The sequence below is a fragment of the Canis lupus genome, chromosome 37 (assembly GCF_003254725.2).
Source record: "Canis lupus dingo isolate Sandy chromosome 37, ASM325472v2, whole genome shotgun sequence".
Lineage (NCBI taxonomy): Eukaryota > Metazoa > Chordata > Mammalia > Carnivora > Canidae > Canis > Canis lupus.
Window position 1 is genome coordinate 9906285 of NC_064279.1, and position 13560 is coordinate 9919844.

The following is a 13560-nucleotide window of genomic DNA, read 5'->3' on the forward strand; positions in this document are numbered from 1 at the left end:
CACCTCTTCTGGTGCCCTTGAGGCCACCACCTCGAGCCCTGGTAACTGGCTCATGTGCAGAAGGGACTCACTCAGACGTGGGAACAAGGTTCCATACCTGGCCACCAACACTACTGGTGAAAGGCCATCTGGCATTTGTTTTTAACTCTCTTCTTTTGGGCTTTCGGTAAAGAAAATCTATTTCAAAATGACATTATTAATCTTATCTGCTGTAGCACCTAAAAAATATAAGTGTCCAAAGGTCAGTCTTCCTTCTTCTGTTCCTCCACTATATGCTTGAGAAATGATTTCCCCCTTATCATTAGAGAATGAACAAGAAACAGGATTTGATGATACAGACATTGGGTGTGCTATAAAGACACCTTTCATGGTCTCTAAGAAAGAGAGCTCAAAAAAAGAGGCTTTTTAAAGGCATTCCAAAATCCTGGTTTCCTAACAAGTGCCTTGTTGGATTCTGTGGTCTGCATTTTTTAGAATTCTCATTAATGACACTGACAAGCATTTCTCTGGCCCTAGATGTCTTCCTCACCTTTAAAACAGCACTTTGACCAGGAGCATTTCTTATATTCGTGGATTAAAGATCATAATCAAATCTGTCTTGTCATCTAAATACATCTTCACGCTTTCGTTCTTTGGTCGTTAATAAACCCCAGATGAAAAGTAAGTCTAAAATTTAGTTTGGGTTTCCCTTTCACTTCTTTAAAAACAAAAGAAGCCAAATTGAATGCTATCTACATAGATACTTTTTCAGCTCACTGTTACCATTTCCAGTAAAGCAATTCAGGCAATGGCTCATTTAAACGGAAATACACTTAGAAGCCAGAACCCTGCAGACGCAGGCAAGAAGGGCCTTTGCACCAGGCCCTGCATTTTGGGGTAAACCCTCCTGGCCCTCTCCCAGCCACGGTCCTCCCTATGGAGCAAGACCGAGTAGATGTCATTACTCTGAATCTCTACTCTCCCTTCTGAGATCCTGGAATTCTATTTCCAAGTGGCCTCAAGCCTGCTCTCAGGGTCTGTTTGGACAGCTGCCTTGCATATATCACCTCGAGAGCTGACCATACTACCTGTATGCACACCCCTAGATTCAAAGGTGATTATTTGTTGGCGGGGGTGGGGGGAGGACAGAGCTTAAGTGTGCAGGCTGGAGTGTCCACATTCATGTGTGCAAGGCCCACTCACAATGTGGCAAGGAGTCAGAGGTAGGAAGAGACCGTATTCACTCATGTGGTATAGGGGCCTGCCTTCGTACTCTTGCCCTGGGTCCTGAACGATTGGGAGTGGGTCTGCCCTACACCGATACCATCCAGTCACAAAGAACACAGTCAGAACCTTATATATTTGAGTCATAAAATCACATTTTAATAATAGAAATTTGATTTTTCAATAAAGGCCTATGTCCATGGGATAACGTATTTATGAATCTTGTCAGGAGACAATATGCAAAACGGGAATGGTTCTGTCATTTTCTAACTGTAGACCTTGGGCAAGTCGTTTATATTCATTATCCTCATCTATAAAATGAAGCACATAATAGCAACTAGGCCCAGTGTGATGACACACGAGACCGTGCCTTGCGTGATGCCTGGCACACTGCAAGCACTCAGTAAACGTTGGCTGTTCCCTCAAGGAGTTCAGAAATCCTTCCCTGGTACAGGGACAGACAAGCTAACCGTTGCTACCTCTCTGCTCTCCCATTTATGTTCTTGGTTGCTGATTTGTTGAAGGTTGCCAATTTTCCAGAATGATGCTTCAGAACTCATGTTGGCTGAGGATTACAAAAAGTTTAGAAGAAGAACTAATTACCTCTGTGAAAATACACGTTACCTCCACATCCTGCCAAGTTCTACCAGATAGACCTCATCCTTGTATTTACCCAGGATAATATTTCTAAGCTATGATATTTGTTTGGAGATAAAAATAGAAAAACTGCTTTAGAGAAGAAAACTTACAAAATGAATTTTAAGCAGAATTCTACATTTTTCTTATATAGAGAATGAGAATTCATATACATAATCTGTCTAGAAGGTCCAAGAAATTTGCATGGTAGGGAATCATCATTGTCCTGCCTCTGTGTTACATTTCATTCCATTATATTTTAAGCGTACTTTATGGGGTTTATTTGGCTCTTGAATTGTGTCTTATGCTTCTGAACCCTCTCGTCCAACATCAGTAATTTTCTTGGAGCTCTACCTACAAGACAGTCCACTATTCTTTTTAGCTTGAGGATTTTATCAGCTTGACCCCATCCGCACATTGTCCTATTCTTCTAGGGTATAAGTAGCTTAGAGTTTTGGTTTCCCTGATGTCATCTGGAGTTTGCTGGCATCTAATACCTAGCTCTCTTCTTCTTTTGGCAGAATGGGTCTTCTAGCCAAAGACGAAGGTTTAATCCCCAGTACCATAACAACAGGCTAAATGGGTCTGCCAAGCCACAGGGCAGCGGAAATGAAGCTGATGTGATGATGAAGGGCAACAACCGCCATGAACACAGAAGACAGCCGCACAATGGCTTCCGTCCCAAAAACAAAGGCGGCGCCAAAAACCAAGAAGCCCCCTTGGGGATAAAGACCCCCGAGGCCCCAGCCCATTCGGAAAAGCCCCGGCGAAGGCAGCACACTGTAGACAACTCTGAGGCCAGGCCTTTCCGGGGTAACGTTGCTAGGGTTTCACAGTGCAATCTCTGCCCCACAAGAATAGAAGTTTCCACAGATGCTGCGGTCCTCTCAGTCCCAGCTGTGACGTTGGTGGCCTAAGCTAGGAGGAAAACAAAAAAAAAGCAGTTTTCACCCAGTTTCGGTTCCCTGCCCGAGGTGCTGACCCAATTCGCTGCCAAAAGAGAGTCAATCAGAATATACAAACCCTATATGGTTGTGTCATCCTCTCTTAATCATTTTTACTAATTCTAATAATCAGCTCTAGCTTGCTTTCATAACTTTCATGGCTTTGCTTGATCTGTTGACGCTTTTTCTCATCAAGACATTGCAGCATTTTAGCCAGGCAATATTTACTCATTTGTTAGGAAAATCAAGATGTGGCTAAAGATCAGAGGCTCAGTAGCAACCTGTGTTGTAGCAGTGATGTCAGTCCATTGATTGTCTTTAGAGAGTTAATGTTGGAAAAAAAAAAAAAAATCTTACTGATCAGACAAACATGATCTGCTGAAGACACATGCGCTTTTGTAGAATTTAACATCTGGTGTTTTTCTGAAAAAAAAAAATATATACATATATTGCTTTATTTGAAACAAATTAAAATATGCTGCATTTGACACCTGGTTTGCTTTTTTTATTGATGCCCACTTTATTATTAAATGTGGGCATTCACTGACTTTCACGGAAACTGAGAGGTTGTGGCACAGAGCTCTCTCCACAATACTTTTTCACTTAGGACAAGTATTTTTTTCAGAAGAAACCAATGCCTCACAATGGCCCCTGCCAGTACGTTGCCCACATATAAGTGGTATGAACCCCAGTCATCTTAGACACCATGTGGTAGTTTGGAAATGTTGGTTGCAAGTAACATAGACCTCAGCTCAGTCTCGCCTAAACGATAAAGACAGTTTATTGGTTCAGTGCCTGAAAAGTCCAGCAACAAAGTATGCCTTAGGTCCAATTTGATCAGGATTCAAGCTCATTTCTCTTGATTACCTCAGCTCTCCTTCCTCCTTAGGCAGACCTTGTGTTCAGAATGGTGGCAGGTAGCCACCTTGCTTCTTAAGATTCAAGTCTATCCCCTACACTGTCCAGAAGAAAAGAGATGCACTCCAGGTAGCATCCATGTGGAGCAAGTATCTTTGTTGAAAGTCCCTGCGAAAAAAACCCTTTGCAAAGGTCTTGAAAATCATTGGCCCAGATTGCTGGCTACCAAACCAAACACCAAAATGGGGGAGGGAGCAGCAAATAAGATGTACTAATTAGTATAGACTGATTGGATCCCAGCTCTGGAGCTGGGGTGTGGCTAGCTCCCCAGGAGCACAGGGGCTGTATGGGAAGGGCTACTGTTCCCTCAGGAAGGGAGAATGGATGCTGGGAGCCCAAGCCCCAAATAACCCCAAGTCCCCTATCTTTAACTGCAGCTCAGTTTGGCCACTGCTTCCATTGAACTTCTGTGGGTGCTACAGTTCTGTTGGCCTTTTTCAAGGGCAAATGCTTATTTTCAGCTCAACATTAACATTTTTTCTGGCAACCCAGGTTCAGTGGTTCTCTTCCACAGAGCAGCCCTGAGCAGCTGAGCCTACACGCCACGCAAGCATCCATTTCTTTTGCCAAGCACAGGAGGATGTTTGCTTTCTCTGCGAGAGCTTTCTGAGGTCTCTGGGTGTACCCAGAGATTTAATAGGAATTTTAAATGTTAAGGCACATTCCAGGAAGGAAGGAAGAGTTGTTCGTTCAAATAAGAAAGATAAATGTTCAGGACTGCAATCCCCATTTACTCCATCTGAGGCCCCGAATTGATATTTTACAAGACAGAAGGACTTTGCACAAATTTTGTGTAGCAAGATTTGGCCTGCCCCTGAGAAATGTCAGTGTACATGGGACAGCTTGAAAGAGGAGTCAAATAATTCTTGCAACAGAAAAACAACAGATTTTCCAGACCAGGAGTGCACCTTCCTTTGTCAGCACTGGCCCCAACCGCTCTCAGCCTTGACTGACTCACTGGCTCCCATTGCTCTCAGGGTCAAGACCGTTCAGACACATTCCTAAGCACATTGCAAATGCGCCCAGGTCACAGAAAAAAAAGAATGTGAAAAAGCGTTCAGACCTAATTACATTTTTTCCTAGATTTTGCCTATCTTATGAGCCCCTGAACATGTGAGCTTTTACTAATTTGCATGTTTGAAGTGGTAATTTCAATATTGTAGTGCCACTGTCAGGCCATTTCAATACTATATTACATCTATTCAGGTGGAACCATTGTGATCTTAGCTGGGCAGTAGTCTGCCGTTCCGTTAAAATGCTTTAAATTCCTTTAAAAAAAAAATCCACAGGCAGGAGCACTCTCATGTCTCTACTTAATGCACAAAGCCAGAAGAATAGATTGTTCACTCTTAAACATTTCTTTAGTAGAGGTTAAAACATTTTAATACCCATGAAGATTGAATAACTTCAAAACTCACCTACGTTGTACCAAAACTCCATCTGAGAAATTCAAACCTCCCTGTTGGGTTTCCATTACATTCCAAATTTACATTCCATCTGAGAATCTGCATACCCCAGCTCTGTCCTGTTGAGCCTATCCTAGGGGTACTGAATACAGCAAGGCTCAGGAAGTTAAACACAAATCAAGCAAAATTCACCCTCAATAAAAGATGTAAGGAGTTTGAGGGAAGAAACTACAAACACAACATATCCAATTTAAAGCTCAGTTCACAAGTAGTTCAGTTCTGCTGGCATCAGAAAGAGAGATTCTAATTAAATATTCCTGGGGAAGCGACATCAAATGAGGTTAATGGGAAAAGTTGCCAGACCAAAAGCGACCTGCAAATTTTTTGCCAAAGTAAGAGATTTGGAAATTGTGACTCGGAAAGCCTAGATTTGAGCCTCGATCTCAATTTAATCATGAGAAGGAATCTAGGACTTGGTCAGTTCTTTTTCCTGGGTAACTGGGAGGAGGAGGTGGCTGTGGAGAAGGGGAAACAGAGATAGGGGGAACATGAGAGGCTCCTTTGCCAGAGCTTCACCCTCCCTCCCTCCCCTTTTGCACTGTCTGTTTAGAGTGTCCTCTTGGGTCTAGAGAGGGTAAGATTTTTCCCTTCTCTGGGGACAGGCGAATGGTAGCATCAGGGAACTGTGTAGCGGCACCTTGGTTACTACGCTGGCTTCAGAGGCCATACCTAAAATTCTGGCACAGTTGGGCTGGGACTCCAGATTTCCTCCAGGCACCAGAAAACGAGACAAAGGAGAAAGAACCAGTTACCTGTTCCCACATTTCCTAAGCAAACTCATCACCACCATCCAAATCACTCAACTGGCCGATACACTGCTCTAGCATTTTCCCGAAAATAGTGAGCCATCGTAACTGCTCTAATTTGAGGAGAAAAAAAAAAATATCTCAGGGATTCTCTTCTTACCTCAAAATCTGAAGCACATTTTACTACTACTCATTGCAAGCTATTACAAGGATTTTTTTTTAATCCTTTTGCTTTTCAGAACAAGGCTTATAAATCCTAAGGAAGTTCTCTGTCTGTTCTTAGTTTCAAAGAACCAAGTCCCCAGTCTTTGGCCGTGGATCAGCCCAAACCAGCGTTCAGTCCCATGACAGTGGCCCCTCAGGCAGAGGCGCTCTGCTCTGGGCCTGGCCCCGCTGAGAAGCGCACAATGTTGCTCTCACCACGCAGGTTCTTATAAATTGTTTCTGGTGATTGGTGTTTTCAGGAGCCCCCTCCTTTGTGAACTCTGAAGCTCAGAAGAGCTTCTCACAGCTCAGAAGAGCTTTTGGTGCTACCACTACATTCAACTCTCACAGGCCACACACAGTTTTTAGGGAATAAAGAAATCCTAAGCAAATTTCTTTCTTTGCTTGAGAAAATATGTAGATTTCTCACCCAAAAAAAGGTATTTCAGAACCGTGAGTGCAACAATGACCAAAGAATTTCTACAGAAAATGGGTGTAAAATGTACCTCCCATCAAAAACACAAAACTATCCTATTTTTAACTTCAGATGCTCAAGTTTGAATTAGATTTACCTATTCCTAGTCCTCTGTGAGAATACACTTTCTCTAAAACACCATCACTATGTAATAAGCTGGCTGTATTTTTACCCCTCTGCCAATGCCTGACACACAGTACAAAAGCAATAAATACAAGAGAGCAGATAGGAAAGAGTGGTCAACTCCAATACCCCCAGAAAATTCTGGAGTCTCAATGGCTTTATGCAAAATAATCCAGTAAGCCAATTCTAGAGAAGATGGGAAGAGAACAGAGCAACTAAAATGCTGACCCTAGTGGCAGACTGCCTGGATTCACTTCTAGGCCCCACCACTTCCTGGCTGTGTAAACTTGGGCGTGTTTCTAAACATCTCATTACCTCAGTTTCACCATGGGCTGATAACCACACCTACCTTGAAGGTTAGTTATTAGGATTGAGTAAATTCATCTTTGCAAACCATCTGGAATAATTCCTAGCACTTTGCATAGATCAGGTTTTGATCAGGAGACTGTAACCACAAAATAATTTAAATGAGGAAGCTTTATAAATTTATATGAGGAAACTTCATATATGTGTCGTGTGTTTGTGTGTGTGTGTGTGTGTGTATGTTTGTGAATGAGAGAAGGAATAATTAGTAATGAGGGATTAGCTACTAAAGAATACAGGAATAGGGACACCTGGGTGGCTCAGGTTAAGTGTCTGCCTTTGGCTCAGGGCGTGATCCCAGGGTCCTAGGATCAAGTACCACGTTGGACTCCCTGCATGGAGCCTGCTTCTCCCTCTGCCTGTGTCTCTGCCTCTCTCTCTGTGTCTCTCATGAATAAATAAAAAATAATTTCAAAAAAAATGTCTAAAAAAAAAAAAAGAATACAGGAATAGTAGATACAGGGACAGTTACCATTGGAGTAGAGACAGAATGTCCAAGGAAAAACAAGTTTGGGTGAGCCTCCCACCCCTACTCACCCTGGCTGCCCAGGCAGAGATTCCAATAATCTGGAGGAGGGTGTATCTGTGGCCCATTAAAGATCAAGAAGCTCACTGAGGTGCTGGCATGCAAGAAGCCACCCATGGAGCACTGGAGAGCCAGTCAGCTTACCCCAGACGAGGTGCTGGCCAATCTGCCAGGGGTCTGCCTGCAGGGGTGCCACTGAACTCTGGGAATCTCGCTGGGGTACCAGCAAACCCTTCCAGGAAGGCCCCTGCAAGGGTATGGTTGAATTATCTGGGGAGCCAGCAGGGGTACCCACAGGACTAGAAGCTCCACCAAAATTTACTGGGGGTGAGGGTCTTTGGGGTTCCCACACCCCCACTGAGCACCACAGGAGCAAGAACACAGAGATGCACACTGAACCAGCAAAAAGGCCCTTCCTCCTGCAGTGTCCCCCAGGGATGAAGTCAGGGAGCTAAAGAGAAGTGCTTGTAGAGCTCCTGGACCAGGAGCAGGGCAATAGAGTGGATTTGGAACTGCAGGGACCAAGACAGCCCAGCCCAACAGAACCGAGAGGCGAAGAGCTGATAATTGGCATACTCTTAGAACGCGCTATCGGAGGATTTGATGAATACGTAGCTATGCAGCATACAGAAGACTATGCAGGAACGTGCAGAAGTCCTGCCCAGCTCATCTTTGGAAATGGAACAGCAAGGTCCCACAGGAGGAGGCCTACCGTAGTGCGTAAGGGCCGGTCCTCCAGGAAGAGGACATGCAAGTGAATCCTGTCTTTGCCTCCTACTAGCTGCTGGGCCGCTTACCAAACCCCTCTGTGCCTCAGTTTCTGCTACAATACCAAAACCAAAAATATAAGTGGGAGCTAATAGGATATGTTTTTTTAATTGATAGGCCCGAGACACCCTTTCTTTGGTATCATCCTCTCCCTTGGTCCCCACGGCTGCCTGTGACTGACAACAGGGATGTTTCCTCACATACTCATGGCCTCCAATTAGGAGAAGCAATTATTTTGCTCTGGTTAAGTCACCCACCTAAACCAATTGTTCTCAACTGGGGGTAACCAATTGTGTGCCCACCTCCCACCCATAGGAGACACTTGGAAAAGTCTGGAGACATTTTGATTATAACAACTGGGGTAGGGGTCGCTGGCCAGGGATGTTGCTCAACATCCTATGCTGCACAGCAGTTACCCACAATAAAGAATCATCCAAAACGTCAATAGTGCCGATGTTAAAAAAATCCTCATCTGGAGGGAACAAGGGATCTGGAGAGAGGGAAAAGGACAGAGCTGGTGAGCAGGTGCATGTTGCCTTCTTCCTCTAGCTACGCCAGGTTCCTGATGGGTTCCTGACGGGTTCGGCCTAGCTTACCAGTAAAATCCGGACTGTCTGACCAGCAGCTGACGTCTAAATGTACCGCTTCTGAGGTCCTTGGGCTATTCCTGTCATCTACATAAAAGTTGAGTTTCCACATCTTCCAAACCAAGAAGTTAGGGGATGCATTCTTGAAAGAGCTGCCCTTGAAACACAACGTCCAAATTGTTAAAGAAATCTTGGCAGAAGGAAGGAATGTTTGCCTTTTCCCAACTTGAGCAAACACACAACTGTTTCCTTTCAGTAACACAGTTTAAAACACATTTCTCTTCGAAGCTTCGAAGCAGCCCCCCCGCCCCCTTCATTCCAGCAGCTAGGCAAAATTTTACTAAGGTAATGAGGGCTTCAGGGTAAAAGAAGGAAAGGAAAAGCCTGAGAAGCAACAGAATAGAATGAGAAGTTGTTAACTACACGAGGGCAAAATACAGTTACCATAAAATTCTGTCTGTCTTAGCCACAGCCTACCTCAGGAACCATCTAGCTAGCAAATATGAGATGTCTCTGGGCTGTCTGGGGCAACACATGTGAACAAAGAAAACTGAGCTTCTCTGTAACAATGTGTGACAATGTGTGAGCCATGTGTACCTCATGAGGCTGACAGGACACTAGGTGAAAATGGCCCTTTTGAGGCTGCACCACCAACCAGATTCCATGACTAGGAAATTCTGAAAACAGCTGGAAACCAATTTTTTTTTCTTTCTGTTAGCTGTTCATGTTTCCTTTTTTGGCTGTAGTACATGCTTGAAATCCTGCATATTAACTGCAGCCTCCGACAAAGAATCACTCTTCCACTCTTCACCGAGGAATCCACAACTTGTTGACAGTTTTCAAGGGAGTTTCCACATATGGGAAAATGACAGTATTTTCCATCATTAGAAAGTTCCTAGTTAATTTGGGAATACGCACATGTAAATAATTTGAAAATACTTTCCATTTGCTAGAGTAGAAATTTTTTCCCTTCGTTTTATCAAATTCATACTTTCCACTTAGTATCTAACCAAATATAAATGAAAGTTATCCAAAGGAATTGCAGGTATAAGGCAATCCTTTCGAAGGTAACCCCATATTCATACAGCATTCTCCCCTTTATAGAACAATTTACTACCACAAGTCTTTGTGAACATTCAAAATGCTACTTAAATCAAAATTTTTCTATGAACAGTTTCTCAGGTAAAGTCAAATATACTTGCAATGTTAATTCTTTCTTTTAAAAAACATGAGGAATAGCTGGATAATTATACTATATTTAACCACAGACTGGGAAGTGAGTCAACAATTTTTTTCAGTGTTAGCACTTGAATAGGATTAAGTCTGTGAATGAAAAAGAAATGGCATCAGCAATTCTAGCAGAAGCAATAAAGCAGGAGGAGAGAGACCAGACCGCTTTTTTCCCTTCTCAGAAGTCAGGCAGTATTGGCATCGAGCTCTCTGAGATCAGCTCTCTGAGATCTCATGATCCGTGGTTCTGGATTACTTTAAACAACTTGACAAGTTATATAACTGTTACGGTCATAACTAACGGTAATTTTGGTCATTAGCAATAATCACCCTACTAAGGAACTTCCACCTCTTTTGTTCTGACACTATATATACTCTGCAAGGTCGGAAATCAGTTTCCACAGCTCCTGAAGATTGCTACCAGACATATTTTTAAAAATCCTTGTAGGGGGAGAGAGGGGGATTGCCTAACCGTGCAGAAATTTACCGAGGGACTACCATGTACCAGGCATTGCGCATATGGAGGCAACAGAGTCCCCTCTCTAGTAGGAAACAGACATGTAATCCAATACTTTAATACTTTTCTGCTCAAAAACTTTAAATATTAAACAAATTCACATTTTTAGTCTACTTCCTCTGTCTAGCTTTTCCTTTGGTCAGTGGTGTTGTGTCATTCTGTGGATACCAGGTTATGGGTTTGGGATGGGGAGTATCATGATCGTACAGCTTTTATTTTATTCAACCTCATTTTTTCCTTGATCTTTAAAGAACTGGGAAAGACTTCCTTCATTATGTCGTTGTTCTGAAACTAACAAGCAAAATGAACACAATAAAAAAGAATATATGAAAATACTTTATAAACTGTACTGTAATATTGAAACAAAAACTTATTATTTACAAATATAAAATATAAATTGTCAGCCTTAGGCTCTCCATGACACAACTAACCAGTTTTAATCTGGGCAAACCAGTTTTCAACAGACTACCTGTAAGGGCATAGTCAGGTATCTTTTCTTTGTTATGATCAGTAACTGAATGTCCTACTCACCATTAAAAATTTCTATTCTGTGTCCTCTGACCCAACAACTGCACAAAACCTACATTGCCAAAGTAATGACACCGAACCATTATTTATAAGGCACGCTTTTCCTTTTCTTATTTTTTATTTTCCAGGAAGAGCAATGGGTTATCATGGCTTACTCCTTTGTGTCTGCAGAATCTGTATTTTCATGCAAAAGTACCTAATCCCCAGGGAACCACTCCAACTAAAGTTATGTTCAAGGTATTTGAGCATTCTGAATTTGACTTTGACAACTGATACACAAAAGGAACTACATGCTCCTTTCCACCTTAGCTGCCCCATGGCCTAGAAGCGCTTCCGGAAACTCTGCTTATAAAGACTAGATGTGCTAAATCGACTTCTTTTAAACTGCTGGCAGCGGCAAGCAGGCTGTTCACAGAATCACCCATGAGGACAGGCACTCCTCGTTTAATTGCACTTTGCTTTATTGTGCTTCATAGATACTGCATTTTTTTTTTTTTAACAGATTGAAGGTTTTGTGGCAACCCTGCGTCAAGCAAGTCTCTTGGTACTACTGGTATAAAATATTCTTATATGAATCAACAGTCCAAAATGTCCTACATCAAGCAATACTAGGAACGTCTGAGATGCAAGTTCTCAAAATTCGCTGAGATCTTTGATTTTCAGAATGTTTGGATTCTTTATAACAGTATTTTTCAAGGTGACTAAATATTTTTTATATTCTACAGGGAAATGTCATTCACGTTTTTCTAGCCAAATTAAAAAAAAAAAAAAAACTATTTTAAAAGGCTGCTGGTATCTGGATAGCTACCCAAAATTGGTTTAATTATTTCATACATCACCTAAACAAGAAAGCAATTTCATAACCAGAAATAGATAAACTGCATAAACAAACAACTCTCAAACTACCAAAGGGCTCTAAGGCTTACAAATAAGTAGAGTCATGGAAAATGTTACTTTTTCTGGAAAAGTTTTGATTTTGTAAAAAAGTAATGTTCTGTAAAAAAGTAATATTTACTCTCTCAAAGTAATGATAAGCACTGAGTAAAAAGTACCCTGCTTTATGAACTTATTTTTAATACACCGAAGGCATACAGCCTCCTGAAGGTAGAAATATGGGATCCAATTATAAAACTTAACACGTAAGAGTAAACACATACAACTGAATAGTTGTGAAAAAATAGAGAATCGATCCAAATAGTTTGTTTAAAAATATTAAGTTCAAGTTAAGTGGGAATTTTATGTATAAAAATCTTACTGTATAATCAGAATGACTCCTCAGTGGTCATTCCTGAGAAACAAATAGTAACTTAATTAAAAGCTAACATTTAGCTTCTTTCCCGAAGGGCTTTCAAAACTTCACTATTCAAATATTTTAACGATTCATTCTGAAGACATGTTATCTAATTCTCATCCCAAGACATGTTCTTGTGATGTATAAATAAATCTGCCAGCAAAAAAAAAAAAAAAAAAAAGTACGGAAAAAACAATCTGGGAAAAGAAAATAGTTCAACAGAGTCAGAGTCAAAGCGTGTGGTCTTAAATTACTGTCTCCCCGCCCCCCCATTTCCTTTCAGGAAGCCTTCTGAGACTGAAGGGAACCTGTGGGGCCTCACCTAGGTCCGCAGGTTCTCTCCAACCTTCCGGCTACCACGCAGCCCAGAGGAGCGTCAGGGTCACCCAGTGTCACCAGGCCACGGGTAGCCTCCGGGTCACCCAGTGTCACCAGGACGCGGGGGAGCCTCGAGGTCACCCAGTGTTAGCAGAATGCGGGTAGCCTCGGGGTCACCCAGTGTCACCAGGCCACGGGTAGCCTCGGGGTCACCCAGTGTCACCAGGCCGCGGGTAGCCTCGGGGTCACCCAGTGTCACCAGGCCGCGGGTAGCCTCGGGGTCACCCAGTGTCACCAGGCCGCGGGTAGGCTCGGGGTCACCCAGTGTCACCAGGCCGCGGGCAGCCTCGAGGTCACCCAGTGTCACCAGGCCGCGGGTAGCCTCGGGGTCACCCAGTGTCACCAGGCCGCGGGTAGGCTCGAGGCCACCCAGTGTCACCAGGCCGCGGGCAGCCTCGGGGTCACCCAGTGTCACCAGGCCGCAGGTTGCCTCGAGGTCACACAGTGTCACCACGCCGCGGGCAGCCTCAGGGTCACCCAGTGTCACCAGGCCGCGGGCAGCCTCGAGGTCACCCAGTGTCACCAGGCCGTGGGTAGCCTCGGGGTCACCCAGTGTCACCAGGCCGCGGGTAGGCTCGGGGTCACCCAGTGTCACCAGGCCGCGGGCAGCCTCGGGGTCACCCAGTGTCACCAGGCCGCGGGTAGGCTCGAGGTCAC

At 43.4% G+C, this 13560-nt stretch overlaps 1 protein-coding gene and 1 long non-coding RNA gene across 12 annotated transcripts in view; one reads left to right on the forward strand and one right to left on the reverse strand.

Moving 5' to 3' along the window:
• SPATS2L (spermatogenesis associated serine rich 2 like) overlaps window positions 1–3271 on the forward strand; it is a 160775-nt gene extending 157504 nt beyond the window's left edge. For 10 of the 11 annotated variants that reach the window (XM_025441879.3, XM_025441883.3, XM_025441878.3 and 7 more), the window contains one exon: window positions 2361–3271. In XM_025441879.3, coding sequence (XP_025297664.1) covers window positions 2361–2756 — 396 coding nt within the window. In that variant the 3' untranslated portion in view covers window positions 2757–3271. Of the gene's footprint in view, window positions 1–516; window positions 661–2360 lie in introns of all 11 variants that reach the window. The other variant, XR_007408975.1, reaches the window with a different exon arrangement.
• On the reverse strand, window positions 3116–12225 carry LOC118353524 (uncharacterized). The gene is made up of 2 exons (XR_007408977.1): window positions 8969–12225; window positions 3116–3206 (listed from the first exon to the last, which is right to left on the reverse strand). It is a non-coding gene; the product is annotated as an uncharacterized LOC118353524 (long non-coding RNA).
• Window positions 12226–13560: the final 1335 nt, after the last annotated feature.